This window comes from Bos indicus, chromosome 17, assembly GCF_029378745.1.
Source record: "Bos indicus isolate NIAB-ARS_2022 breed Sahiwal x Tharparkar chromosome 17, NIAB-ARS_B.indTharparkar_mat_pri_1.0, whole genome shotgun sequence".
In the NCBI taxonomy this organism is placed as follows: domain Eukaryota; kingdom Metazoa; phylum Chordata; class Mammalia; order Artiodactyla; family Bovidae; genus Bos; species Bos indicus.
In genome coordinates this window covers 5236323-5264294 of record NC_091776.1, presented here as the reverse complement: position 1 = coordinate 5264294, position 27972 = coordinate 5236323, and the positions used below count along the sequence as shown (strand labels likewise).

The window sequence follows — 27972 nt, the reverse complement described above, 5'->3', positions numbered from 1 at the left end:
AAATGGCAATTCTTCTGGGGCTCAATAATATTGCTAAATTGAACCAAATTTTAACTATAAGCTAATGTTTTCTCCAGATACATGTTAAAAAGTTTTAATGTCTTCATTCCATCAATAGAATCTAATATCTCTCATTCTCTAGGAAGGAGATCATTTCCAACTGTATCGAGACTGATCTGTGTTTTTCTTTTTTTTTTTTTTTACACTACTGACCAATTAACAGTCACCAAAATATTAGCATAATTTATTTGGTAAATGTAGCTAATTTCATAATCAGAGAAAAAGATCAGAAATCTAGCTCAGTGTTCAATCACTGAGGCTAGTATCAGCCTGTTAAAATACAGCATTAAGTGTAATTTTCAAAACATGGTAACGATCCAAAAAACAGCAAACATTACACAAAATCTAACTTTATCAGAGAACACTGTCTATCAGAGCAGTGGCTAAGTTGAGAGGTTCATGAGGATTCAAGAGGACTAACTCCTCAGTATAATTTAAAACTAAAGATCAAAGTTTTTTCACTTATTTATAGTAACTAATTTGAGGAAATAACTTGACACTAAAATTAACAAAGATAAGGAAGAGAAACTAAAAAGATAAAGTTCTTTGAAGACTTGAACTGTATGGTTGCTCCTTCTCTGTCACATGATCAGACTCTCCTCTAGGGGTGTGTGTGAAAGTCACTCAGTCGTGTCTGACTTTGTGACCCCATGGACTGTATAGTCCCCGAAATTCTCCAGACCAGAATACTGGAGTGGGTAGCCTTTCCCTTCTCCAGGGGATCTTCCCAACCCAGGGGTAGAACCCAGGTCTCCCTCACTGCAGGAGGATTCTTTACCACCTAGGCCACAAGGGAAGCCCGAGAATACCGGAGTGGGTAGTCTATCCCTTCTCTGGATGATCTTCCTGACCCAGGAATCGAACCAGGGTCTCCTGCATTGCAGGCGGATTATTTACCAATGGAGCTATGAGGAGGTAAACACTGTATTTCCCCTGAGTTCACACTAATCTTCCATTACAAAAAAGGAAGCATCAATAGTAGCTGAAGAGAAAATACTCTTATTTTTCACTCCAAATATAATATAGAAATTAATAGTGACAGTTCAGTTCAGTCATTCAGTCGTGTCCGACTCTGCGACCCCATGGACTGCAGCACGCAAGGCCTCCCTGTCCATTACCAACTCCCAGGGATGACTCAAACTCATGTCCATTGAGTTGGTGATGCCATCCAATCATCTCATCCTCTTTCGTCCCCTTCTCCTCCCACCTTCAATCTTTCCCAGCATCAGGGTCTTTTCCAATGAGTCAGTTCTTCGCATCAGGTGGCCAAAGTATTGGAGTTTCAGCTTCAGCATCATTCCTTTCAATGAACATTCAGGACTGATTTCCTTTAGGATGGACTGGTTGGATCTCCTTGCAGTCCAAGGGACTCTCAAGAGTCTTCTCCAACACCACAGTTCAAAAGCATCAATTCTTCAGTGCTCAGCTTTCTTTATAGTCCAACTCTCACATCCATACATGACCACTGGAAACATGATAGCCTTGACTAGACAGACCTCTGTTGGCAAAGTAATGTCTCTGCTTTTGAATATACTATCTAGGTTGGTCATAACTTTCCTTCCAAGGAGTAAGCGTCTTTTTATTTCATGGCTGCAATCACCATCTGCAGTGACTTTGGAGCCCAAAAAATAAAGTCTGTCATTCTTTCCCCATCTACTTGCCATGAAGTGACGGGACCAGAGGCCATGATCTTAGTTTTCTGAATGTTGAGTTTTAAGCAAACTTTTTCACTCTCCACTTTCACTTTCATCAAGAGGCTCTTTAATTCTTCTTCACTTTCTGCTGTAAGGGTGGTATCATCTGCATATCTGAGGTTATTGATATTTCTCCCAGCAATCTTGATTCCAGCTTGTGCTTCCTCCAGCCCAGCATTTCTCATGATGTACTCTGCATAGAAGTTAACTAAGCAGGGTGACAATATACAGCCTTGAAGTACTCCTTTTCCTATTTGGAACCAGTCTGTTGTTCCATGTCCAGTTCTAACTGTTGCTTCCTGACCTGCACACAGATTTCTCAAGAGGCAGGTCAGGTGGTCTGGTATTCCCATCTCTTGAAGAATTTTCCACAGTTTATTGTGATCCACATAGTCAAAGTCTTTGGCATAGTCAATAAAGCAGATATAGATGTTTCTGGAACTCTCCTGATTTTTTGATGATCCAGCAGATGTTGGCAGTTTGATCTCTGGTTCCTCTGCCTTTTCCAAAACCAGCTTGAACATCTGGAAGTTCACAGTTCATGTATTGTTGAAGCCTGGCTTGGAGAATTTCGATCATTACTTTGCTATGACTTTGGTCACAGCAAATACCCTCTTCCAACAACACAAGAGAAGACTCTACACATGGACATCACCAGACGGTCAACACCGAAATCAGACGGATTATATTCTTTGCAGCCAAAGATGGAGACTGTCTATGCAGTCAGCAAAAACAAGACCGGGAGCAGACTGTGGCTCACATCATGAACTCCTTATTGCCAAATTCAGATTTAAATTGAAGAAAGTAGGTAAAACCACTAGACCATTCAGTGAAGTTGCTCAGTCGTGTCCGACTGTTTGCAACTCCATGGACCATTCAAGTATGAACTAAATCAAATCCCTTATGATTATACAGTGGAAGTGAGAAATAGATTTAAGAGACTAGATCTGATTGACAGAGTGCCTGATGAACTATGGACGGAGGTTTGTGACATTGTATAGGAGACAGGGAGTAAGACCATCCCCAAGAAAAAGAAATGCAAAACAGCAAAATGGCCATCTGAGGAGGTCTTACAAATAGCTGTGAAAAGAAGAGAAGTGAAAAGCAAAGGAGAAAAGGAAAGATATACCCATTTGAATGCAGAGTTCCAAAGAATAGCAAGGAGAGATTAAAAAAAAGCCTTGCTCAGTGATCAACACAAAGAAATAGAGGAAAACAATAGAATGGGAAAGACTAGAGATCTCTTCAAGAAAATTAGAGATACCAAGGGAACATTTCATGAAAGACGGGCTCAATAAAGGACAGAAATGGTATGGACCTAACAGAAGCAGAAGATATTAAGAAGAGGTGGCAAGAATACACAGAAGAACTATACAAAAAATATCTCCACGACCCAGATAATCACAATGGTGTGATCACTCACCTAGAGCCAGACATCCTGGAATACAAAGTCAAGTGGACCTTAGGAAGCATCACTACAAACAAAGCTAGTGGAGTGATGGAATTCCAGGTGAGCTATTTTAAATCCTAAAAGATGCTGCTGTGAAAGTGCTGCACCCAATATGCCAGCAAATTTGGAAAACTCAATAGTGGCCACAGGACTGGAAAAGGTCCGTTTTCATTCCAATCCCTAAGAAAGGCAATGCCAAAGAATAGTTTAAAGTGTTCTCTAAAGTATGTCTGAAGGAGCAATAAAAATTTAATCAAGTTTATACTTTATATTTAAGATGTTGAATTTCCTTTTTAAAAGCTATCAAAGGTAATAGCAATTCAGAGGTCAAATGTGACTCAAGGTCAGTGTTTTTTGGAGCCTGCACAATGCTTTTTTTTTCTAACTGAAATGTTAGTACCTTTTAGGGCAGGCACATGTCCTGCAGTTCATAAGAACATGAACAATCTTACAGGCTCAGTCAGGACTTTGTTCACTCATTCATACCACCTGTCTAGGAACTGTAGATCATATTTCTTATTTCTTCATCCCAAGTGACTAAAAGAAATTAAGGAAGAAGAATCATCTGCTCAAATATTCTTTAGTTCAGGATGATCAGGCTATGTGCAAGAATATTACCTTCTATGTTAACAAAAGAGGAAATCTGAACAAGAAAGATAGCCTTTCAGAGGGATCATTCTTTTCTCACATCTACAGCGAGGATGCCCTGAGCAACGGTGATAGGACGTTAGTTGTTAATACACTTAACTGCGGATATTTGAGAGCTTTTCAAAAAAACATACACATACTCCCAAGGCACAGTAAGTTTGGGCACATATGTATTGTCATCCCAAGGCTCACTCTCTGTTCACTTTTTGTTATCACTGTTGTTTTAAAATAGCAAAATGAATATATGATAGCTTCTGGTTAAAAAAAGAAAGGGAACACTAGGTATCTCACATATTATATGACACTGCACACAACTACTCCAAATATTAATTTCTAATTCTGAGCAAGAAATAGTGTACTAGAACACGAAGTGTAAGATAAAAAGCACCTGCCAAGTATTTAAACACCTTAAAAGCAGTAATAAGGTACCATATGGCCCTCTAGTGTTCAATGAAGAAACAGATGAATTTATATATGACATTTCATAGTAAAAAAAAAAATACTTTCTCTGATTTACTAAGTATACTAAACATGTTAATGTATGACTTCTACAAAAATCCAAACAGGTTTTATTTTCTGTGGCTTTATTTCTACATGCTTTCTTTTGAACTATCATTTATGTTTAGACTATCCAAAAGATTCTGAAAGAACTGTAAAATGTTTTCAAAGATTTTCCATAAATCAGACATAAAAATAGCCCCTTTCCTCCCAAAAATTCCAATCTTAAACAGAGAAGAAACAATGCCTCTCAATTAAAACTAAACAGTATTAAATTTAAGGACATTTTCAAAGAAGAATCAAAATAATAGTGTCATGACTACAAATTAGGTAGGTATTTAGAACACAACTAATCCAAATTCTCTAATAGCATTTTCTTTTCTCTGTATTCTACTTCTATAATTCATCCAACTTGGTTTTCTCTTATCATAATTTACGGATGGCAGACATTCATCACAGCAGCCAAGGCAACGACACACATGGAAACTGTCTTCCCCAGAAGACACGTCACGGATGGGACCGAGATTCAGGACAAGAGTCAAAGTAAAGCAGTAGACTCACAGGGGATTAAGACTGCATATTAATCAGTTTGAAGAAATGAGGCACTGGGAATAGGAGAGGGGAGGAAAAGCACCGGTGACTTCCTGGGAAAGCAGTTTAGCATTGTATTTTAAAAGACCGTCTCTGAAATTGCTTCATCTTAAATGCAAGATGAGATGCATGCTTCAGGGAGAGCCAAACATGCTGTCAAGGGGTACTCTAAGTAACTCTCTGAAGAAACCATATATTAAACAAATGTCTTAAAAACAAAGATACCATCATCCTAACTGCTAAGTCACTTCAGTCATTTCCGACTCTGCATGACCCCATAGACGGCAGACCACCGGCTCCCCCCCGTCCCTGGGATTCTCCAGGCAAGAACACTGGAGTGGGTTGCCATTTCCTTCTCCAATGCAGGAAAGTGAAAAGTGAAAGTTAAGTCGCTCAGTCGTGTCCGACTCTTAGCGACCCCACGGACTTCAGCCCACCAGGCCCCTCTGTCCATGGGATTCTCCAGGCAAGAGTACTGGAGTGGGGTGCCATTTATCATCCTAACTACTACTCCTCTAATAATGTGGTAAGATGACCATAGCGAATTGCCAACGTAGCGCCTGAGTCCTAGAGATGTGAAGAATTAGTTTGAAATCAGGGTGTGTGACATTTCCACCTCTGTTCTTCTTTCTCAAGATTGCTTTGACTATTCAGTGTCTCTTGTGGTTCTATACAAATTTTAGGATTGTTTGTTCTATTTCTGTGGAAAATGCCATTTGAATTTTGTTAGGAATTGCACTGAATTAGTAGATTGCTTCCAATAGTTCGGACACTTTAACAATATTCTTCCAACTCATTAGCACAGAGTACCTTTGTATTTGTCTTCAATTTCTTTCATTAACATTTTGTACTTTTCAGTATTCATGTCTTTCACTTCCTTGGTTAATTTCTAGGTATTTTATTCTTTTTGATACAACTGCAAAAAATGATGGTTTTCTTCACTTCTCTGATATTTCAGTATTAGCACATAAAAATGCAAGAGATTTTGTGCAGTGATCCTCTATTCTAAAATGTTACTGAATTCATTTATTCTAAACGTTTTTTTAGTAGAGTCTCAAGGGTTTTCTACATAACGTGTCGTCTGAAACTAGTGGCAGTTTTAGTTTTCCTCCCCACTATATTCAGCTGCATTTTCATGAATAAACTACATAATGTCCTTCCTTGTGAGAGATGTCTTTCCATCCAGTCTTCCATTGGCGCATTATACATTATGGAAGCTATCCAAAAAAACTAAGTAGAACAACTGGTTTCTAGTAGATATAGTTTTTCTCCCAATAAATAACAGTAATATACGTCTGTTGTAAGAAGCTTGGGAAATTCTGAAAACTATATAAGAAAAAATAAAAATAATTCAACCACATTCAGAGATAATTTCTAACATTTGATTTAATTCTTTCTGACCTTTTCCCATGCATATATAGATTACTATATGTTTGTTTCACAGTTAGAATCATATTATATACATAGCTTTGAGTTCTATATTTTAGTAAATATACTTATAAAGTTTCCTGTTATCTAATTTCCTTTAAAAACATGATTTTTAATGACTGTATGAGTTACCTTCAATTGATTTCTGCATCTTCGCAACATGGTTCTTAAATTCTCAGGGGACTCAATTGCTAATTGCAATATTAGTTAACTGCTAAATGTAATTGAAAATTACAATATTCTTCAAGGTAACTATCTTCATATTGAATATCTGAGTCTTAAGCTAAACTTAAATGGCATGCTTATTTATAATTTATACTTTAATTTGGGCACATCTTAAGAGGTGAAATGAGAATTGCTCAAATTACAATTTATGAAATTTCAATGTTCAACATGAATCAGCACTAGAGACAAATACATCAAATTTCTACTGTTCAAAAAATAAAAGAAGTAAATGTCAACTCAAGACAACACTGACCCCAAAAGTTACAAGATAATAACACCAAATGAACTGCATAATGTAGAGAGCAAATAATGGGTTCAAGGAATTGAATTTTCTAGTTCTAGAAAGGTGTAAAGATAGAGACAGAATTCGGCCTGGATTCTGAAAATCTGGCTAGAGTTCATTAAAGGCAAGGGGAGAAATGGAGATGTAATCAAGTAGAAAGAAATTGGTAAGATTGCGAAAATCTTTAAATGTTCACTATGGATTTGGCTTCATCAGTGGGAAACTGAGAACCAGATATTTAGATTGAGGTTACTGATCCATACAGAACTAAAAACTGATTTTTGAAAATTCACCCAGTCAGGACTTCCCTGGGGGCTCAGTGGTAAAGAGCCAGCCTGCCAGTACAGAAGACACGGGTTCGATCCCTGATCTGAGAAGATCCCAAATGCCACACAGCAACTAACTAGGCTCATGTGCCACAACTGTTGAGCCTGTGCTCCCGAGCCTGAGGCTGCAGCTACCAAGCCCGCGTGCCTTAGAGCCCACGCTCTGCAACAAGAGAAGCCACCATAGTAAAAAGCCCGTGCACCACAATGAAGAGAAGCCCCTGTCACCGCAACTAGAGAAAGATCCATGCATCAATGAAGACCAGCACAGCCAAAAAGAAAAAAAATTTTTTTTAATTCATCCAATCATTCATATTGCCAGAACACTTGTCAAGGACATGGCATTATAGCTTGGTGGCAAACAGAAACATTAAGTAAAGACGCTCTTGAGATTTTTAAACCTGATTCTTCAATTTTTATCCTACAAATGCCTGGGGGTAAGAAAAAGGAAGATCAAGTGTTCAAATGTCTTAAACTCTTCACAGATCCACAGAATTAGATAATAAGAAAAAGTCAATTTTTTCACCCAATGAATAGAAAGCTGGGATGTTAAGAGACCAGAAAATCTGAAGAGGAAAATAAGAAGTTGGTAGGAAGAAAGAAATAGTAGTTTTAGTTTTCAGAGGACCACTCAGGTGACATTGTCCAACACGCAGCTAGAAATGCAGGACTGAGGCCTGGGTGAATAATGGGCCCTTGAGACATAATTTTGGAGTTACCTACCAAAGTAAAAACGGAATCCCGTTAACCTCTTCATACCATCTTCCCTATCACCAACAAAAACATTAATAAAGATCATTCATTTTAATTAAATACATATAAAATAACCTGCCTCAGGAATATTTTAAGTAAAACTATCTGTGGTATTTGTGCATACCTCAGAGAAGTTTTGGAGAAGGCAATGGCACCCCACTCCAGTACTTCTGCCTAGAAAATCCCATGGACGGAGGAGCCTGGTAGGCTGAAGTCCATGGGGTCGCTAGAATCGGACACAACTGAGTGACGTCACTTTCGCTTTTCACTTTCATGCATGGGAGAAGGAAATGGCAACCCACTCCAGTGTTCTTGCCTGGAGAATCCCAGGGACGGGGGAGCCTGGTGGGCTGCACTCTATGGGGTTGCACAGAGTCAGACACAACTGAAGCGACTTAGCAGCAGCAGCAGCAGCAGAGAAGTTTATCATTTGCATAAAGTACAAATCAATGGAACACTATCAAAAGTTTTTTAAATTCTCCATTCTGTGGAGAGATTCATTTTGGTCTACAATTAAAATCAATAATTAATTAATTATTTTCAGCAAATAGGATACAGATTTAAATATAATCAGCATTTAGAGCTATTATAGTTTAAAACAATGTTAATAAGTATTTTTAAAATTGCACAAAGAGGAGAAGGCAATGGCACCCCACTCCAGTAGTCTTGCCTGGAAAATCCCATGGATGGAGGAACCTGGAAGGCTGCAGTCCACGGGGTTGCTGAGGGTCGGACACGACTGAGCGACTTCACTTTCACTTTTCCCTTTCATGCACTGGAGAAGGAAATGGCAACCCACTGCAGTGTCCTTGCCTGGAGAATCCCAGGGACAGGGGAGCCTAGTGGGCTGCCGTCTCTGGCGTCGCACAGAGTCGGACACGACTGAAGTGACTTAGCATAGCACAGCATAGCATAGCAAGAGGAATTAGTCAGAAACTGACCATAAAGTTCATTTCGGCATCCAGTTGTAAAATTCACAAAGCATTAAGTATACAGATGTTTGAGAAGAAGAAAATTTAGAGAAACTGACAAATTCTAATAGAAGGAAATGATACGTACTTATCAATTAGGAAGAGCTGTGAAAAGCATCCACTGGGAAATGGGTTCTATTTTTATTAGAGATGGGCCCAGCTTATTATAGTATGCTCCCACTCTTCCTGCATATCCTTTTAAAAGCATTTATCTGTTTCTCTATTAATAACTTTTTCCACTAGAGGGTGATATGATAACTGAATACTAAAGGTCATAAAAAGCACACAGATTGGTATCTTGCGTGGCAGAATGAAGTGTATTCTGAGAGATCAGGGATGAGGGATAACAGACAGACAGACAAAATGAGGGTGCAGGCTTACATCTGCAAATGACCTGCGTGTCCCAAGCACTACACTACTTGCTTCACGTAAATCATTTCACTCAATCCTTACAAAAAAACATGTGAAGTAGGTGTTATAGTCTTATCTTACAGATAAAGCAAACAGTTCAATGAGACTGCATATTTATGGCCATATAATGAGTAGCAAAACCAGAATTCCAGCTCAAGTCTGAAAAGCTCTTTTCACTCCACTATGGTAGGCAAAACTCATCTCCTCCGGTGTGTCCCCTTCTGTCTGCTTTCACCATCCTCTCCACACATTTAAAACTGGATTATAAACTGGGCTCAGTGAATGTTTTCCAGTCTGTCATCCTGCACAAATGGAGGAGGCATGGTTATTTGTTGGGCTGTTTCCCAGTATATGTTATTCAATATACCTGTCCTCTGGACCTCTCTCCAACTAACAGAATTTGAAATTCGGTTCTTTGTCTTACATGAAGACAAGGTCAGGGACTTCCTGATGTGGTCACTGTTTTCTAGAACTCTCCCTAAATACAGGAGAATTCAGAGCCCTATTAGATTTCAGATGTTAGCCACACTGTCCTACAAAGTTTGCCACTTACTCTGGCTCAAGGGAGTAGTTGGAAGATGCTGGACTGGAAACAAAACTGTAATTCTGATTCCCTGACTGGCTAGTGATCCTTGTGCCTAGCTCCCTACTGTTTAGAACCTAGAGACAAGAAAATGTCTCAGGCCCCTAGACATTAGACATACTGCTTCTTTGAAGATAGATAGATAGATAGATGTAGATATATATGTATTCAAAACAGTTATGTCTTATTTGAGGGGGAAAGAACTGAAAAATAATCTGCTTAGGGACTTCCCTGGTGGTCCAGTGGTTAAGACTCTGGGATTCCATTGCAGGGCACAACTCAGGTTTGATCCCTGGTTGGGGAGTTAAGATCCCACATGCCACATGGAGAGGGCAACACAGACACACACACCACTGCTTCACTACCAGGAGAAATCTAACAATCAGGACGGGGAAAAGGCAGATTAGAGGTGAGGAATGAAGCTATGTGAGAACAAACAGAAGGCGCTATGACAGGCGTGGGAGAAGCATGAAGCAGTGCTCAAACGTGGCTCTCTTCACAAAGGTCAGGACGGTACGAGACCTGGTCCGAAGGTAATCTTATTTGCTTTTCATTTTAGTAGAAAATGACTTGATACTCTACCTTAAATATGGGAAAGGAGTCTTTTGTATGGGCTAGACATCTCTTCAGAAAATGAGTTCTTGTTTTTTAAAAATATGGTAAGGCTGTTGACCCAGGGAAGAGTTGGGCATTCCTACCTGGCATTCCTACTCCTACCAAGTTGAATTTAGAATTTGCAAGTAGACTAACAAAATTTACAGAAATAGCACACAACCCCTAATTAAGAAGCACATTTGATGGACTCCAGAGAGACTGGTACATTATCAGCTTTAAACTGTCACTTCTTCCTGTTACAAATTTAGCCCTGAGCCCTCGTAAGTTCAATACTCATTAAATATCACAAAGGAAAGCACCTAACTAAGCAATCTGCACTCTCTAAAGGACAGGTCTGTTGATTTAAAATGTGATATGGTATTAGAAAGTTACCACACTCCAGAGTCTAGAACCTAAACACATTTGTATTCTGAAAATCTTGTTTCGTAATGTTTGCCAAATTCTACCACAGGAGTCAGCATAGCACATGGAAAGAAAAGGGCTTTTTTTTAATTAGGCAAATCCGACTTAAAATCTCTTGCCACTTACACAGTGAAATTTTAACATAACTGTCATAGGAACTTGCACACAAGATGGACATAATAAACACCAATCTCTTGACTGCTACTACCCTTGACTTTTAACATTACGAAAGTCTGGAATTTTTAACTTGTATTATGGATATAGGGTCCCATTAGAATAAATCTTTGGTGACTAGGCAGAAAACAGATTGTCCTAGGAGTTTTGATAGTTTCCATTATGCTTTAAAAAATCAATGCAATGAAGCACCAAAAATGGCTTTTCTCATTAATATCATATTTGTATATATACAGCATGTTCAGGTATGACAAATAAGTAAGTCTAGTGGTCCAAAGGTTATGTTGAAGAAACTGCTCCCCACCACACACACACAAAGAAACATTTGAAAGATACGCTGGGTAAAACTGTAATGGAATTCTTAAAATAACTATTACATCTCTACTCTTCTCTGAAGTCATGGTTTAAGAAGATTTCAAAGAAACCGTGGCTTAGGGTAATATCTGTAAAAGTGTCTTGTGTTATAATGTGTTATAATGTGTTTAAAGTGTCATGTTTATACTAATCAGTAATTAAGAGCTGCTCAAAAATAATTTTGAAATAATGAGAGTTTTCCCCTATTTACTATATTTAAAGGATTTATACACATGAGTGACTGATATTTTCTTTTGAAGCAACATAGTACTAGGTGATGCTTTTAAAATGTTGTTTAAAAAAAAAGTGTTGAGAATGATCTTGAAGAAGTGTTTCAAGAACAAACAAAATGGGAAAGAAGCTAATTTCAGACTGACATCCTACTTTGTAGAAGGGTACCTCTGTCTTGGCAATCAAATAGTTTTACATTTTTCTTGCCATATTTATGAAGGCAAATGACCTAAAAATGAATGGCATATCAAAAGTGTGTTACACAAACACAGACACACTCTCTCTCATATACACACAATCACATCTAGCCCTACTGCTGTCACTCCTGTGGCCTTGTGTGTACAACACAATGATTTGTATTCACAACTCAAGAGTTGTAAGGGGAAACAGCCTTGAGTTCAGTATGTTTGTTTTTAAGGAGGTAGCTACAGTATAAGACATATCTCAAGTTCTGTTTACCGTTTTATCTTGAAGGGAAAGGAAAGATAAAGCACCCATCAAATCTGTGTGCTGCAAGTTCTCCTACTGAACATTATGATGACTTCTCCTTTAGGACAAGGGTATGTTTCGTCTAGCTGCTTTTCTAGTTTTTCATTTAAAATGCAGCAGAACTCATTGATGGCTGTGCATTGTTGATAAAGGCTTAGCTTTGATTAAACTTCTTTCTTAAATAAGATAATGCAATTAAATACTAAACCCCTCTTCCTCCAACTGAATCCTCAGAAGGTGATGTACATAAACTCCCTCTTTTAAGACAGTAACCTCAAGGAACAGAGATCCAGAGATGGGGACATGAACTGAGCAAACTGCACTCTGAAAGATCTGGGCCTTACCAGCAAGGTGGGGCTGCGCTAGCAGTGTTCAAGCCAAAGCCCCACTCCAACACCTTGAGACAGGGGTGGTAAGAGGCATGAAAACCACCAGCTGAAGCCAGTTCCTTCTTAGGTCAAACCAACTAAACAGAATGTAAACCTGCAGACAAGCTAGGGAAATTAGGGATAAACATATTTTGGAAAGAGTTTAAAATTCACAAGGTGAAGCAAAAATGATATAGCAATGAAAGCATTTACGTGTCTAAGCTATTTCATTGCCGGTCAAGTCAGGTTAAAGAGGATGATGTTAAATCTGTTTGCATGTTGTTTATGGGCGAAATAAAATTTAAAAGTAAGCAAGTAAGAGTGTGAGGATAAACTACTTCAGTCAATATTTATTTTTAATGTCTGTAAAATAAGTACAATAATGAGTTAAAATGCTCCTTTCCAAAGATATGTTTAACTCACAGTCTATTCTATATGGATATTCATGATTTTTATCTAATTTTTAAGTAATAAAGAACCAGAAAGCATGCAAACATAAAGATCTATAAGCGAAGAAGCCTGAGGGGAAAAACAGGATAGAAGTTATGCTACATACCTCATTCATTCTGAGTATAATTCTTCTTAGTTTCTCTCCTCTTTATATAGACCATTAGATAGCAACACTGCCTAAAATATTGATTAAGATATATTCTAACTCCAGCAGAATGCATATGATGTCTTATTGAATTTCCTGTAAATTCAATAGCACCAAAATATAGAGAAAATAAAATTCAATGCAGAAGAGAAGTCAGCACTTTGTTGACTTAGGAGATAGTCAGTAAGACCAAGGTACGTAAAGAAAACTTCTGTTTTTCAACTTTGGGTGTGTATGTATTCATAGTCTTTACAACTTAATTTTTATTACAGAAAACTTCAAACATACTTTGTAAACTACATAGAACAGCCACGAACTCCACGTCCCTGTAAACCAGCTTCAACAATTAGCCACTCATGGCCAATCTATACCCTCCTCCTTTTTCTTCCCTTTGGTATTATTTTGAAGCAAAGCCCAAATACTGTATCATTTCATTTTGACTATAATTTGATGGGGGAAAGGGAATGTAACAGAAAGACTGGGAAGTGAGAGAAATGCTGCTTTCTCTCCACAGTCCCTGCCCGCAATTTTAAGTGATACACCCAGGAATGTTTTGAGGAAATAAGCCCATATGCCATGGCAAAGAACTGGCACTGGCAATTCCTGATTTACTGCAGCTTCCCAAACACTTGCCCCTTGCCCTCAGACAGCAGCTCCCTGCCTATCCAGCAAGGATAACGCTGGGAAGCAGCGACAGTTGTGGATAGTAGGAGTGTATCCAGTCTCTAACTGGCACAGCCTCCAAGGACTGTATAAAATGGAATTGTTGTCCTCAGCACTAGATTAGTTAAGTCCCTGAATTGATAGGATTCCTCCAGTTTAGACAGGAGTATAAATGTTCACCTTATAAAACATGTCTATGATTGATTTCATGAGCTACCACCAACTAAGTGGGATAAGGAGGCAGATACAACAGAGCTATCTCCCAGGAAAGGAAAGGAAAACTATAAGCAAGGGAAACAGTGGCAGAAACTTGACAGAAAGTTGGGAATCTAAGTGTATCTTCATATCATCTCCTATTTTTCACAGTCAAATGCCAACCAAAATGGTGTAGTTACCCTATGGTTAGTATTCAAACTGTGTGGAGAAGCAAATGGAGTGCTCTGCTAACATGGAGTCAAGAAAAAACCCAATTCCTCTGGGGTTCCGAAATGTTTTCATTTTAATAAAATAACTAGAAGAAGAAGAGTAGCGAAGATAGCACCATACATTCTTACTGTTTTATAATGCAGAAAACACATTTCATAATCTTAAACATGCTGGTGTCTAAAGTATTTTAACTTTTGAAAATACTCAGATTTCCTCAATAACCAAATACTAATATTCAAACAGCAATTTCATCTTGTTTACATAACAAAGAGAAAACTGTTTACAAAGCATATACCTTAATAATCACCATAAGAAAACCAATTTGACGTAACTTCTGGTAACTTGTGCCGTGGGGTAAGGCCTGTGAGTACACAGCCCATCAGACCAGCTGCACTTGGTAAATGAGACCTTCACTACTTGATCCACACAAATCATGTTTCACTCCAACCCTCTGCACTGCACACAACCTATTAACCCCTGTCCCAGGGACAAAATTGATGATGAAATTTGGTATTAATGATTTTTCATAGTAACAGGTGCCTTCTCTCCATTTAATAATACTGTCCCATTACCAGGATTTCTAATATCTTCTGTTAAAAAAAAAAAAGAAAAACTGGTTCATTTTATTACTATACAACCGAATATTAATTTTGCAAAGATACAAAGACTGTGAGGAAAGTTTCACCACAATTAACACGGATATGTAAAATTTCCCAGGTGAAGAGCAGACTGAAGGTACTCACTTTTGTGGTCTTTGTATAGAACGGGGAGGAGCGCTGGTGAATAGGCAGGTCCACGATACTATTAGAGTTTGTGACACTGTTCCTATGTGTGTGTTCATCTTCCCTGCTGCTGTCATCAGACTGATCAAAGTCATCACTCTCCTGGTCCATTTCCTCTTCCTCTTCATCCTCCTCATCTTGTTCACCAGCATGTTCTTCGTCTTCCTCTTGTTCTTCCTGGTTTCCAGAGGAGTCCTCATCTACGGAAATAAACCGGTTGTTGTTCTCTTCCAGCTGCCCTTGCTGGGGATCGTTCTGGTCTCCAGGCCTAGGCTCCGCTCCCACGACTTCCCCATTCCTCGCCGCGTGCTCCTCCTCCTGGTGTCTGGGCTGCTGCTGCTCCTCCTCCAGCACACGGTTCATCTGCTCCTCATCAGCCTGGCTTGAGGAAGGGTTACCTCTCAGAGAGCCTCCAGTGCGTCGTCTTTTGCTGCCCACAGAGAGCAGTTCCTGATTCATTTCCAAAAGCCAGCTTGCTACTTCTTGGACCTTGGCTAGGCTATCAGAAGATGCAAAGGTTTTCACATTCTGTAGAGAAAAATGAGGGGGGAAGAAAGGTTTTTAAATCTACATTATATTCTACTTTCATGTTGTATGTCTGTACTCCAAATTTTAATACAGATTGTAAAAAGATTAGATGCCATGCAGACATTAAAATGTTCTTTTGAAATCAAGAGAAACTTTAAAAAGTTATGAGACTTTATAAAGATACACAAAAGTCATATAGTAAATAGCTTTATTTTAATCTCCTTTTAAAAATAATTTTAGAACGAAGGTTTATAGTTTATTTGCTTTGACCAACACAACACAATCTAACCAACAAAATATTCTTAAATTTTAGATCAGTAGCTCATAAACTATACCCTTAACCAAACTTCCACAAAATGTTAAAAAAGTATATCAGAAAAAACCTATTCAATGCTCAGTTAAGTACAGGAAATGCTGAGATAAACCAAGATTAAAAGGCTTTTTTTTTTTTTTTAAACCTTAGGAATTTCCCAAACTTTTCTGATCACAGAAGTTTGCCTTTAGACAGTTTTCTGAGTTCCAAATATAATCACTATGATTTTTGTTTTTCATAATGAATATAAATCAACCAGACAGCAAATAAATTAAAAAGTTTATTTCAAAGAAAAGAAAAGAAAAAAAAAAATTCGTAAGTTCATACCCTCTGACCCAGTCACTCCACTTCTGGCAATCTATCCTAAGGAAGTATTCCTAAAACAGAAAAAAAAAGTGATGCAGAGGATACTCACTGCAGCTTTATCCACAAAAACAAAAATAAACATAAATGTAAATTAAAAGAATCAAAACCCAAATGTTCAAGACAAAGGAGCCCATGAGATGGGATATGTTTAGTGTATCTAAACTAAATACCTCTAAACATGTTGCTCATAAAAAAACTTGTGAAAACATGGATGTTATACTATGTGAAGGGCAAAATGCAGGACATTATACGATCACAGAATGATTTTTAAACTGCATAATGACTAGATTGAAAACAATATTTCAAAATATAAACTGCATTTAGAAAGTGGTATGATAGGTGCTTTAACTCAATTTTTACTGTGTTTCTCAAATTTTATGTGTCAAGCATGTTTACTTTTATGCTTTTAACAGTGGCTTTAAAATTTGATCTGATACAGAATCTTTCCATAACGTTCCTTCTTAGATTTCATCCTTTGCAAATATCTACATGGACATAACTGAGGTTACAGAAAATAATGCCAACACATTGCACAAGTCGATATAAAATCCCTTTAAAAAGTATCTTTAAGGATTTCAAGAGAAGGAAATACAATATTCATTTTCTATCATGTCCCAAGAGTAACTACTTTATGTTACAATGATCTTGAAATAAAACAGCCTTATCCACTTTCCCAATCCTTGCCAATAGATGGTCACTCCCCCAAAGGTCCACAGGTCTCACTGCAAGCTTTAAGATGAGGTCAAGAAAGTCCAAAAGATAGTTTTAAAACAGCAGTATTTCATTTTCTTTTCTATAATCAATCATTTCTAAGAAATAAGCTACAGTTGGGGGGAAAATTCTTGAATTTTAATTACACTAGAAGTTCAAATAAAGAAAGAGCTTTAAAGATGGACCCCTGAGACACTCCATCATCCTAAAAGAAGAGGAATAGCCAGCAAAGATGACTAAGTAGGAAAACCAAGAAAGAGTGGTACTGGTGAAGCCAAGTTGAGAAAGCTTACCCAGCAGGAGGAAGTAAATGATGACAAGAATGGCTATGGATGAAGTAGGACGACGACAAAGAACTGACCACTGCATTCAGTAACACACAAGTCACTACTGTAGAAGCAGTTTCTATTAGGTGAAGTCTGATACTGATAAAAGTAGAATTAAGAGACTGGGAAAGCAAAATAGTATTAATTAAATACTTTAAATTTATCTCTTTCACCATATTTCTTAATGTGGGAACAGTTGGAAGGAAGTCAGATGAAAAATAACATAAAAATGAAAAACACACACACACACACCTGCACGCACACATGCAGTACCTCTGTGTACATAACGGGAAATCTGCTATACACAGGTTTTCTTCAAAGCTAGACTCAAACTCTTGCTTTAGTAACTGTGTCTAAAGTTTAGCTCTCCTAACACTAACAAGAACATTTTGTACTTGGACATTGATGCACAGAACAACATGAAGTAAGTGACATTGCCTGGTATAATGCAAGTTCCAAAAAAGTTGCTCTTTGTGTACCCAACCTAACAGGCGTATTTTCACAAGATTGAAACAGGTTAAATGACGTATTAAGAACAACTTACCAAAATAAAAAAAGAGAGAGAGAGAACAAAGGTCATAAAACACATCATAAAGAATGTGTGTAAAGAAGAGAGGAGACTGTTGGTAAGCAGTTTACCTATCAACAAATAGAAAGTTTATAACTGGCATTTCTAAAATAGTATCAGTATTGGTCAACAAAGAACACTTCTAATTATGAACGACAACACAAATGACTATCGTTGTATAACTTGAGTGTTATATTGAGAACAGAGAAGAAACGTGTTAAGCCAGTAAAAGTTACTGACGCATACTTACAGTGAGGCATGTAAACAGATTTCAAAGTAATACAGATTCTTATAGATCAATAATGGTATATCCAAGTAGAAGAATCAGATTTAAAGAAAAGTCAATAAAAAACATGTAATAACAAAGTGGAAAGTCAAATTACAAGAATTCTAGAATATCTAAAGAGGCTGAAAATATCCAATTAATAGATTTACATAAAAATTTCTATGCATCAAATTTTATTGGATTGGATTTTTCTGACTCATTTTGAGAGTGGAAAACAGTAATAAATATATAGAAATTAAGAGAAAAAAATTTCACTTTCTGTTGGTATTAATTTAAAAAAACAGTATTTTAGGAAATTCATTCTTTCTAATAATAATCTATTAAATAAATCAATGACCAAATTAAAATAATAAATATCTAATAACTAACAAAATCAGAATCAACTATTAAACACTTTTAAGGGGGAAAAATTTTAAAGATAGTTAAAATAGTTTATTTAAAAAAAAAAAAAAAAAAACTTAAGCACCCATAATCTAAAACTTGAAAACTGCCATACAGGAAATGTTCATAAATGGGGTATTAATAAAAGCATATTTTTGCTTTTCAAAATTCTAATTTTAAACTTTTTTAGAGAAAACTTCTGTATGATTTAGGACACTTGTGTCATATGTAACACAACCACCAACAAACAGAATCCTATGCCCTAAAAAAAAATACGTAAACTTTAAGAGTGTTCTTTTATTTCTGAATCTTACCAGTATATGATGTCAAGATATATCAAATACATGACTTACATTTTTACCAACAACCAGTGAGACTGAACTTGAGGTCGATAAAACAAACTCTGATGGCTAATATATTTTGACATTAAATTGCATGATTTTTTTTGACAACTGAGCATGATGAGACTGGAAATCATTTAAGGTCAAGAATAATACTGATAAAAGAAAATCATGGAAATTTTAAATTGAAAACGCTCCGCACTTCACAGACAAAGTGAAAGAGTTCAAAGAGATTCAGTATTTCTCAAGTTTGCTAGCTTCAAGCTGCTGCTGCTGCTGCCAAGTCGCTTCGGTCGTGTCCGAGTCTGTGTAACCCCAGCAAAGCAGGAACCAGAAGGTGACATTATCAACTGGGCTTTCTTTCATGTGCCTCAGTCTGCATAACTAAATATGCCAAAGTCCTGACACTGACACTGGCCTCTTCTCCAAAACCGGAATCACTACAATGCTAGAAGATTATTACTCTAAAACACTCACTGAGCACTCAGTATATATATTCCAGGCACAGATTAATTTTCTAGAGCATGTGTGCTCAGTTGTGTCCAACTCTTTGCAACTCGATGGACTGTAGTCTGCCAGGCTCCTCTGTCCAGGGAATTTTCCAGTCAAGAATACTGGAGTCGGTTCTCATTACCTTCTCCAGGGGATCTTCCCAACCCAGGGATTAAATATGCATCTCTTGCATCTCCTGCATTGACGGGTGCAATTTTTACCACTGAGCGACCGGGGAAGCCCCTAATTTTCTAGAGGATAATGTTTAAAAATGTCAATCAATGACTTTTAACCTGAACCTATGGTAAAATTAAATTTTACAATACAACTCTTTATGCATGTATTTAAACAAATCTAAAACAATGGTTTCAGAGAGAAGGAATGATGAAATGGTTAAACCTAAAGTCTCTATAAATCACTATGCTTAATTAAATTTTATTATTCACAGTAATTGTGTTCTATAAAGTTGTCATAAATACCAAACAAGTGTTTTCAACAGAAATACAAGACTAAGTTCCTGCAAGCCTCTAGTCACGTTTTTGCCAACTGATCAATACATAATCTTTTCCTATGTGTATTTCTCAAGACATGCTATTCATTAATAATATATAATACATTCATTAACACTGAAGTCAGTCAACTGAATGAAGCTTATCTAACAGGTATGCTCTCCATAAGGCACATCACAACACCAGGCAGCACCTCAAAGCAGCGTAGGGATCATCTTAAACAGCAAAGTCACCGTAACAAGTACGGCAAGCTTGTAGTGAAAATATTTCACTAAACAGACCACGAAATGGACACTTGTTTAGGATATGAAAGCTGAAACAAGAAACCAGACTGCCACCTTGTTCAACCTCAGATGGGAAAGTCCATGAAGGTTACTCAAATACTTTGCCACTCTATGCATGCAAACATCTACAAATTACTGTGAAAGCACCATAAGTACTGAATTTTGGTGCTACAAATAAATTTTAATGAGTAGGCAAATTCACAAATGAAGAACCTTCAAATAATGAGGCTGGATTTACGTACTGTATCTAAATCCTGTAGATAGTACACCGATTGTGATTCAAGAGCCACACAGTATTCTGAGATATCTACCTGTGAAGAAGCCACAGCATTACTTATTTCTTGCTACGGTTCTGGTAAACTACAAAGGATAAATGACCAAAGAAATTAAAAGCCCAATATAGTTTTTCATCACTAAATTTTTCACATAGGAATCAAAAGAGCAGATAGCCCATATTAAGACTTTGTGTACAATAATGGCTGGAGACAGAAAAGGGAGCAGGGGTACCACTTCCCCTCCTATCAAATGGGGAGCACAGGATTCTCCTGGCAACAGCAAAGTCCAGAGAGGCCTGAACTAAGGGCATCTAAAGGAAGAGATGCTCGTCAAAGCTACAGTTTTTCCAGCAGTCATGTATGGAGGCGAGAGTTGGACTATAAAGAAAGCTGAGCACTGAAAAATTGATGCTTTTGAACTGTGGTGTTGGAGAAGACTCTTGAGAGTCCCCTGGACTGCAAGGAGATCCAACCAGTCAATCCTAAAGGAGATCAGTCCTGAATATTCATTGGAAGGAGTGATGCTGAAGCTGAAACTCTTAATACTTTGGCCATCTGATGCAAAGAAATGACTCACTGGAAAAGACCCTGATGCTGGGAAAGACTGAAGGCGGGAGGAGAAGGGGATGACAGAGGATGAGATGGTTGGATGGCATCACGGACTTAATGGACATGAGTTCGAGCAAGCTCCGGGAGTTGGTGATGGACAAGGAAGCCTGGTATTTTTCAGTCCATGGGGTTGCAAAGAGTTGGACGTGACTAAGCAACTGAACTGAACCGATTATGATAACTGCTATTCAAAAAAATTCAATAATTAGGTTACTGAGATAAAAGAGAAATACTGTGACTTTCCCCAAGTTCCAAAAAATATAGGTGACTTTTAGTCATTATAGCTGGTTAATTTAACAGCACTTCAGACCTAATTTCAGTGTTTTTTTTTTTTTTAAGTTTCTCATGAACTTTTAACAGATGCTTATGAACACTGTTTCACAAAAGACGTTTGATTATTCATAACCATTTGAACTGCTTATATTAGGCTGCCTAAAGGAGTTATAAAGCAGGCACAGTATTAGCTGTTAAAGTGAGCTCTGAGAGTCTATCTCAGAGGGAATTAGAGTTGTGAGCCTCCAAAGAAGATTCCCAGGCAAAGACTAACTTTGAAATCACAGTAGTCACTGAGGAATACTGGTTACCTGACGTACAGTGGGTGATCTAAGAGATCTGCCAAAGCCTCCAAAGGACTGTGCGATACTAACATTTTCAGAAACCACTATGATTGATCTACAGGCATTTAAGAAGTTTTAAGACATAGATGGCAGGAAAAATCAACCAAACTGTACTCATCATCAAAGCTTGGAATCACTTTCTGTAAGCAGGTTTGGTTTGTCCCTGAATCCTAAAAGAGCCTCCGTAATCACCAAGATTTCTTCTCTGACCATACCACTTAGTAAAACTCCAACTTCATATTCTGAACTCTCTATATGACAAATTAATATTTATTATTAATCACTATGCTCAAACTGATTAAAAGTAAGTATCTGGAAAACATACTAAATACCACTTACTTAGTATCACTCTGCTACTCAAAATCCACCAAGAGTTTCCCATCTCACTCACAAAGAAAGTTATTTTTTTTAAATTGTTGCCTGTATGATATATGCCATCCCATCACTCTGAGCTCATATTCTGCTATTCTCTTTTTCACTTTGGCACTCTTTCTGAAAGAGGAAAATATGCTGCTGCCTCAGAGTTTCTGCACTGGATACAGCTTCTGCCTGAATGCTCTCCCTGACATATCTGCATGGTTCTTTCCATTATTTTCTTTAGGACTCTTTTCAAACAACCTTTAATAAACTCACTTTTCCTAATAATCTTATTTTAAATAATCATTTCCTTCAGTTCAGTTGCTAAGCCGTGCCCAACTCTTTGCGACCCCATGGACTGCAGCACACCAGGCTTCCCTGTCCATCACCAACTCCCATTACTCAAATTCACGTCCATCAAGTCAGTGATGCCATCCAACCATCTCACCCTCTGTCAGCCCCTTCTCCACCTGCCTTCAATCTTGCCCAGCCTCAGGGTCTTTTCCAATGAGTCAGTTCTTCACATCAGGTGGCCAAAGTATTGGAGTTTCAGCTTCAACATCAGTCCTTCCAATGAACATTCAAGACTGATTTCCCTTAGGATGGACTGGTTGGATTTCCTTGCAGTCCAAGGGACTCTCAAGAGTCTTCTCCAACACCACAGTTCAAAAGCATCAATTCTTCAGCACTCAACCTTCTTTATAGTCCAACTCTCACATCCATACATGACTACTGAAAAACCATAGCTTTGACTAGACGGACCTTTGTTGGCAAAGTAATGTCTTTGCTTTTTAATATTTTGTCTAGGTTGGTCATAGCTTTTTTTCCAAGGAGCAAGTGCCTTTTAATTTCATGACTGCAGTCACCATCTGCAGTGATTTTGGAGCCCAAAACAATAAAGTGTCTTACACATTCCATTGTTTTCCCATCTATTTGCCATGAAGTGATTGGACTGGATGCCATGATCTTCGCTTTCTGATGTTGAGTTTTAAGCAAACTTTTTCACTCTCCTCTTTCACTTTCATCAAGAGGCCCTTTAGCTCTTCCTCACTTTCTGCCATAAGGGTGGTGTCATGTGCATATCTGAGGTTATTGATATTTCTCCTGGCAATCTTGATTCCAGCTTGTGCTTCATCCAGCCCAGCATTTCTCATGATGTACTCTGTATATAAGTTAAATAAGCAGGGTGACAATATACCGCCTTGATGTACTCCTTTTCCTATTTGGAACCAGTCTGTTGTTCCATGTCCAGTTCTAACTGTTGCTTCCTGACCTGCATACAGGTTTCTCAATAGCAGGTCAGGTGGTCTGGTATTCCCATCTCTTTCAGAATTTTCCACAGTTTGTTGTGATCCACACAGTCAAAGGCTTTGATGTAGTCAATAAAGCAGAAGTAGATGTTTTCTGGAACTCTCTTGCTTTTTTCAAGATCCAATGGACGTTGGCAGTTTGATCTCTGGTTCCTCTGCCTTTTCTAAATCCAGCTTGAACATCTGGAAGTTCACGGTTCGCGTATCATTGAAGCCTGGCTTGGAGAATTTTGAGCATTACTTTGCTAGTATTTTTCACTCCCTTGCATCACATTATTCCCCCTTCCCCTTTGCCCTGCTTCATTCTTCTCCACAGTACTGTATCAACACACTGGAATATTGTCTGTTATATACAGGGCCCATCTATCTATCCATTAATTTCTTCCTATATTATCTGCCTCCTCCCACTAGAATTTAAGCTACATAAGGAAAGAGACTTTCCTTTTTCACCAGTATTTTCAGGACCTACAAAAATGCTTGGCTTAGTAGGTCCTCAACACATTTACTGAGTAAATAGTTATTAAATCTTGTTAAAGCCAGCCATGTGCTGAGCAATTTTTCCTCATTAAAGAAGACCTACAAGCCAGATGCAAAAAAGTACCAATTATTTAAAACACAGTATTTAAAGTTGTGATCTGTACTGAACAAGCACTTACAGTACTCTTGAAATTGAGAGGATATAAATCTAAAACCTTAACATTTTTTATAAATTATCATCCTCTAAGTCATAAAAATAATTTTTACCTTTATCAATTTTTTTGCTATTTTCAGCACATGCTATAAAAAATGTGTGACTAAAAAGATTACTACTTCAAAAACACATAATTTGTTGAGTATTTCTAGTTCCACATCTCACATAGTGCAGCCAACTGGGAAATCATATGTGCAGCTTAAAAGTGAAAGTGTTTTAGGGACTGCAAAATGGGCTGAACAGATTCTCAGTGCTGTAGATTAACAAGATAAACAACACAGGGCACATCATACAAGTATTCATATAAGCAGCCAGTATTCGTTAAGTTTTAGGGTTCTGAACTGAACATTTCAAATTCACACGCCTCATCAATCACATGCATCTTCACTAGAAAGGATGCATAACTATTTCTCAGCTCACATGACAATATCTACTTTTTATATGTTATTTAACTTACAGTACATATTTCTGTCTGGCCACATTTAATTCCTCATCCCCATTCAACTCCACTACATCTGCAATCTGGGTTTACTAAACTGAAACTGAATTTCACACTGGTTGCCAAATCCCACTGGGTCTTTTCCCATTTTTGTAGCTTTTTACAGGACTGGCAATGACTTCCCCTCTCTTTACAACTCTCACGCCTCTTAGTCTCCCTTGAGATCATCCTTTCCTTGGTATTGTCCCGCAGGCAGCTCCTTTGTTCTTCACTGCCAGCTCCTTCCTTCTCTGAAATTTCTTTGCAACCTTGGGTTTTAAGTATCACACAGAAGTTAATGACAACCAACTCCACTCTCTCCAGCCAAACTCCTCCACTGAGTCCACTAGCTATATCAAGATATCCCACAGTTGCCCCAAATTCATTATTTTAAAACCCAAATTCCTGTGCACTCTCAGAATTCTTAGATCCTCTTCCTATTTTCTCTCAGTGAATGGAACTGTATTCTAGTCAGTTGCAGATTTAGAAAATCTGAATGGCTTGCCCTCTTCAACTTCCTTCTACTATCCTCTCCCCTGAGCAATTCAATTCTAAAGCCATAAAGTGGAGTCAGGTGTGTGGGGGGGATGGTGGGAGGAAAGAGCCTGACCAAGAAGGCTGAGGAGGGATCCAAACAGTGGAGAAGAAGGCAGGAAGGTGTCAGAGCCCACAGGGATATTCAGGGTGTGGGGGCCACTGCTCAGATACCCCTTCAACAGAATCTGCTATGGGAGCAGAGCTGCTCCATAGCCCCCAGGTACCTCATCCTGGAATCCACTCTAACAGTAATACCTGCCACACTTCCTCTAGGCTTCCCCCGCAAAACAAATGACGGAGCATGGCAGGAATGCCCCAACAGCTAACTCTGTCTGGATGAGACTTCCTGCACATCCGTTTCTCTGGGGAACCTGACCTGACACAGAAGGTATTCATGTACTGTTGTCAAAAACACTTAGGATGATATAAAAATGTTCTGGAAGACACCACAAAATGGTTATCTTCATTAAACAAAGGCCATTTCACTCTAGAATATTTAAAGAATATCATCTGCTATGTAAAGAAATCCAGTGGCTTAGCTAAGGAAAAGTTCTCAACAGGGTATGTGAGCTGAAAGGGGTCCTTTTAAGACAACAGAAGAACAGAGTTTGTTTTGTAGTAATACTGTGAAGATGAAGAATGGCTGCAGATTTCACACTCTTCAGTCTCTAATGGTTTTGACTTCAAGGGACAAGATTTTTGGATTTAAAAGGAAAATGCCCCTCTGGAAAACACTGTGTTACAAAAAGGAAACTTCAAATGTTTCCACTGCTGCTGGAGCTCCAGTGAAGAAGATACCAGCAAGTCTCAAGTCTCATGAGAAACCACCTGGGGAAGCCGCAGAACACACTGAACTCAGGTTCGTTCCCTTTCAAAACAAGTGTATCAATGAACAGGTTCTCTTTTCCTGAATCATCTGATAGTGAGAAGCTGACTTGAAAAAAAAAAAAAAAGAGTAAGAAGCAGCAGTCTAATACATTCAAGATGAGTTTTACTGATCTGCACGGAAAAGTTCTGGATTTCTGCGAAGAAAAGAATATCCTGCTATTCATAGGAAACAATGAACATTATGCTGCAGTTTCAACTTCTCATACATTTGAACAATCTTTTATTTATTCAGTGAACATTTAAAATAGTAAGCTAAAAAACTGCTCTCATTTCAGTTGAAAGAAAAATTTGTATGCGCTTGCTTATCTCATGTTTGACCCTGAATGGTATTTCTAAAGCAAAAACCAAGCAAAAGAGGTAAATATAATTTTTAAGATTCAAAAACAATACTTTCAGCATATATGAGCCTATAAAAGAAGTAATTTTCTAACTGTTTGGCCTATATTTGAAATAAAAGAAGTAATTTTCTAACTGTTTGGCCTATATTTGAACTTGACCATGTCACTGAATAAGCAAATGCTTTTTCAAAGTTTTATATAAAATTGTGTCTAGACAATATTTTCATTCATATTACTTTGGCTTATGGTTTTGGTTGCTTTACTATTCAACACTGTCAATAAATTTTCATGTTGTTAAAATTAATTTACAACCTTTATTTAAATTAAATCTGCTGAGTCTACATTAAGAAAAATTAAGTCCCATTTTGGTTTAAGCTAGTTACATGAAATGTATTACGTTTCTTATGAGTTCTCAAAATTCATGGAATGATAAGAGATTAACCTCTCTTTTCTTTTTTTGGCCACACTGTGTGGCTTGTGGGATCTTCGTTCTCTGACCAGGGATTGAACCCAGGCCCTCAACAGTGAAAGCAACAAGTCCTAACCACTGGACCACAGGGGAATTCCCTAAAATAGATTAAGTTAAAGTAAGGGAAGCTTAATTACCAGGGTGTTGTATTTTTCCCAAGAAAAGTTGGCTAAAATGTTTAGTCCTGAATACTGGGGCAGAAAGGAGGAATGCTCTTACATGTACAGTAGCAAAAATCTGTGATAAGGCCTATTTGGACAAGGTTAAGAAGGTAAAGTTTAAAAAAAAGGAAAAACGAATTTCCTCTGTCTGCTCAATTAACTTGAATTGGAGCTGACATCCTTGGTAGGAAGGAAGAAACTACACAAAAAGAAGAGGTTAATAAATTTGCCAAATATAAACATGTTCACAGGGGGGAAAAAGCATCCTATACTCAAAAGAGCACTGACAATTATCAATGAATCACTGTATCTACATCTTAACTGTTCAAGCTACCGCGAGTCATTGATAGAATAAATTTTAAGTGTTTCCCCAGTGTAAGAATACTGAGGAAGGCTGGAAGTGAATATTAGTGTTAGGACAAACTGAAATTACGCTTACTTAATAGGAAGCAATGAGAGCAACACAGCATCACTCCTGGGATATTCCTGTCAACAAATCCATGAACTGAGTCCACAAATGAGGAAACAGGAAACAAACTCAAATTAAGGGTTCTAGTTCAAAATGGCCTGCAATCTTCAGGAGTTAAAGGGATGGGGGGAAAAAAAAACAGATCAGGGACTATTCTGGATACATGATCATAAATGCAACACATGATATTGAATGGACTCTTGTCCTTATACGAGATACTGTTTGAACAACTGGTGAAACTCAAATGGGGTCTAAAGAACAGACAATCTAATATACCAACATCCTGATTTTAATGGCTATATTGTGGTTATTCAGAAGAATGTCCCTGTTTATAAGAAACACATACTCAAGGGTCTGAGGGTGACAACATCATTTTGATGACTTATCAAACGGTTCTGGGGCAAAATAAATTCTTAGTACTGTACCTGGAACTTTTCTGAATGTTAAAATAAGGGGGGAAAGGAGAAATCTGGATATTATCTTGCTTCCCATCATCTGTTAGAAACTACCCTTGCCTGTCCCCACATCTCTGTCACCCACTTACTTCATCCCTAAGTCTACGTGAGTCCACCTCTTAAATAGCCTTACACTGGATCCCACCTTTCTAGTACTGCTTAATAAGCACATGCTATCTGCTTCTTGCCCAAA

General features: G+C 37.8%; 1 protein-coding gene across 9 annotated transcripts in view; it reads right to left on the bottom strand.

The window, feature by feature from the left end:
* FBXW7 (F-box and WD repeat domain containing 7) overlaps positions 1 to 27972 on the bottom strand; it is a 225205-nt gene that overhangs the window by 79594 nt on the left and 117639 nt on the right. For 7 of the 9 annotated variants that reach the window (XM_070768999.1, XM_070768998.1, XM_070768991.1 and 4 more), the window contains 2 exons: positions 16189 to 16238; positions 14982 to 15548 (listed from right to left, as the gene is read on the bottom strand). In XM_070768999.1, the coding sequence (XP_070625100.1) occupies positions 14982 to 15479 (498 nt within the window). In that variant the 5' untranslated portion in view covers positions 15480 to 15548; positions 16189 to 16238. The remainder of the gene's footprint in view (positions 1 to 14981; positions 15549 to 16188; positions 16239 to 27972) is intronic. The other 2 variants (XM_070768994.1, XM_070768995.1) reach the window with 1 other exon arrangement.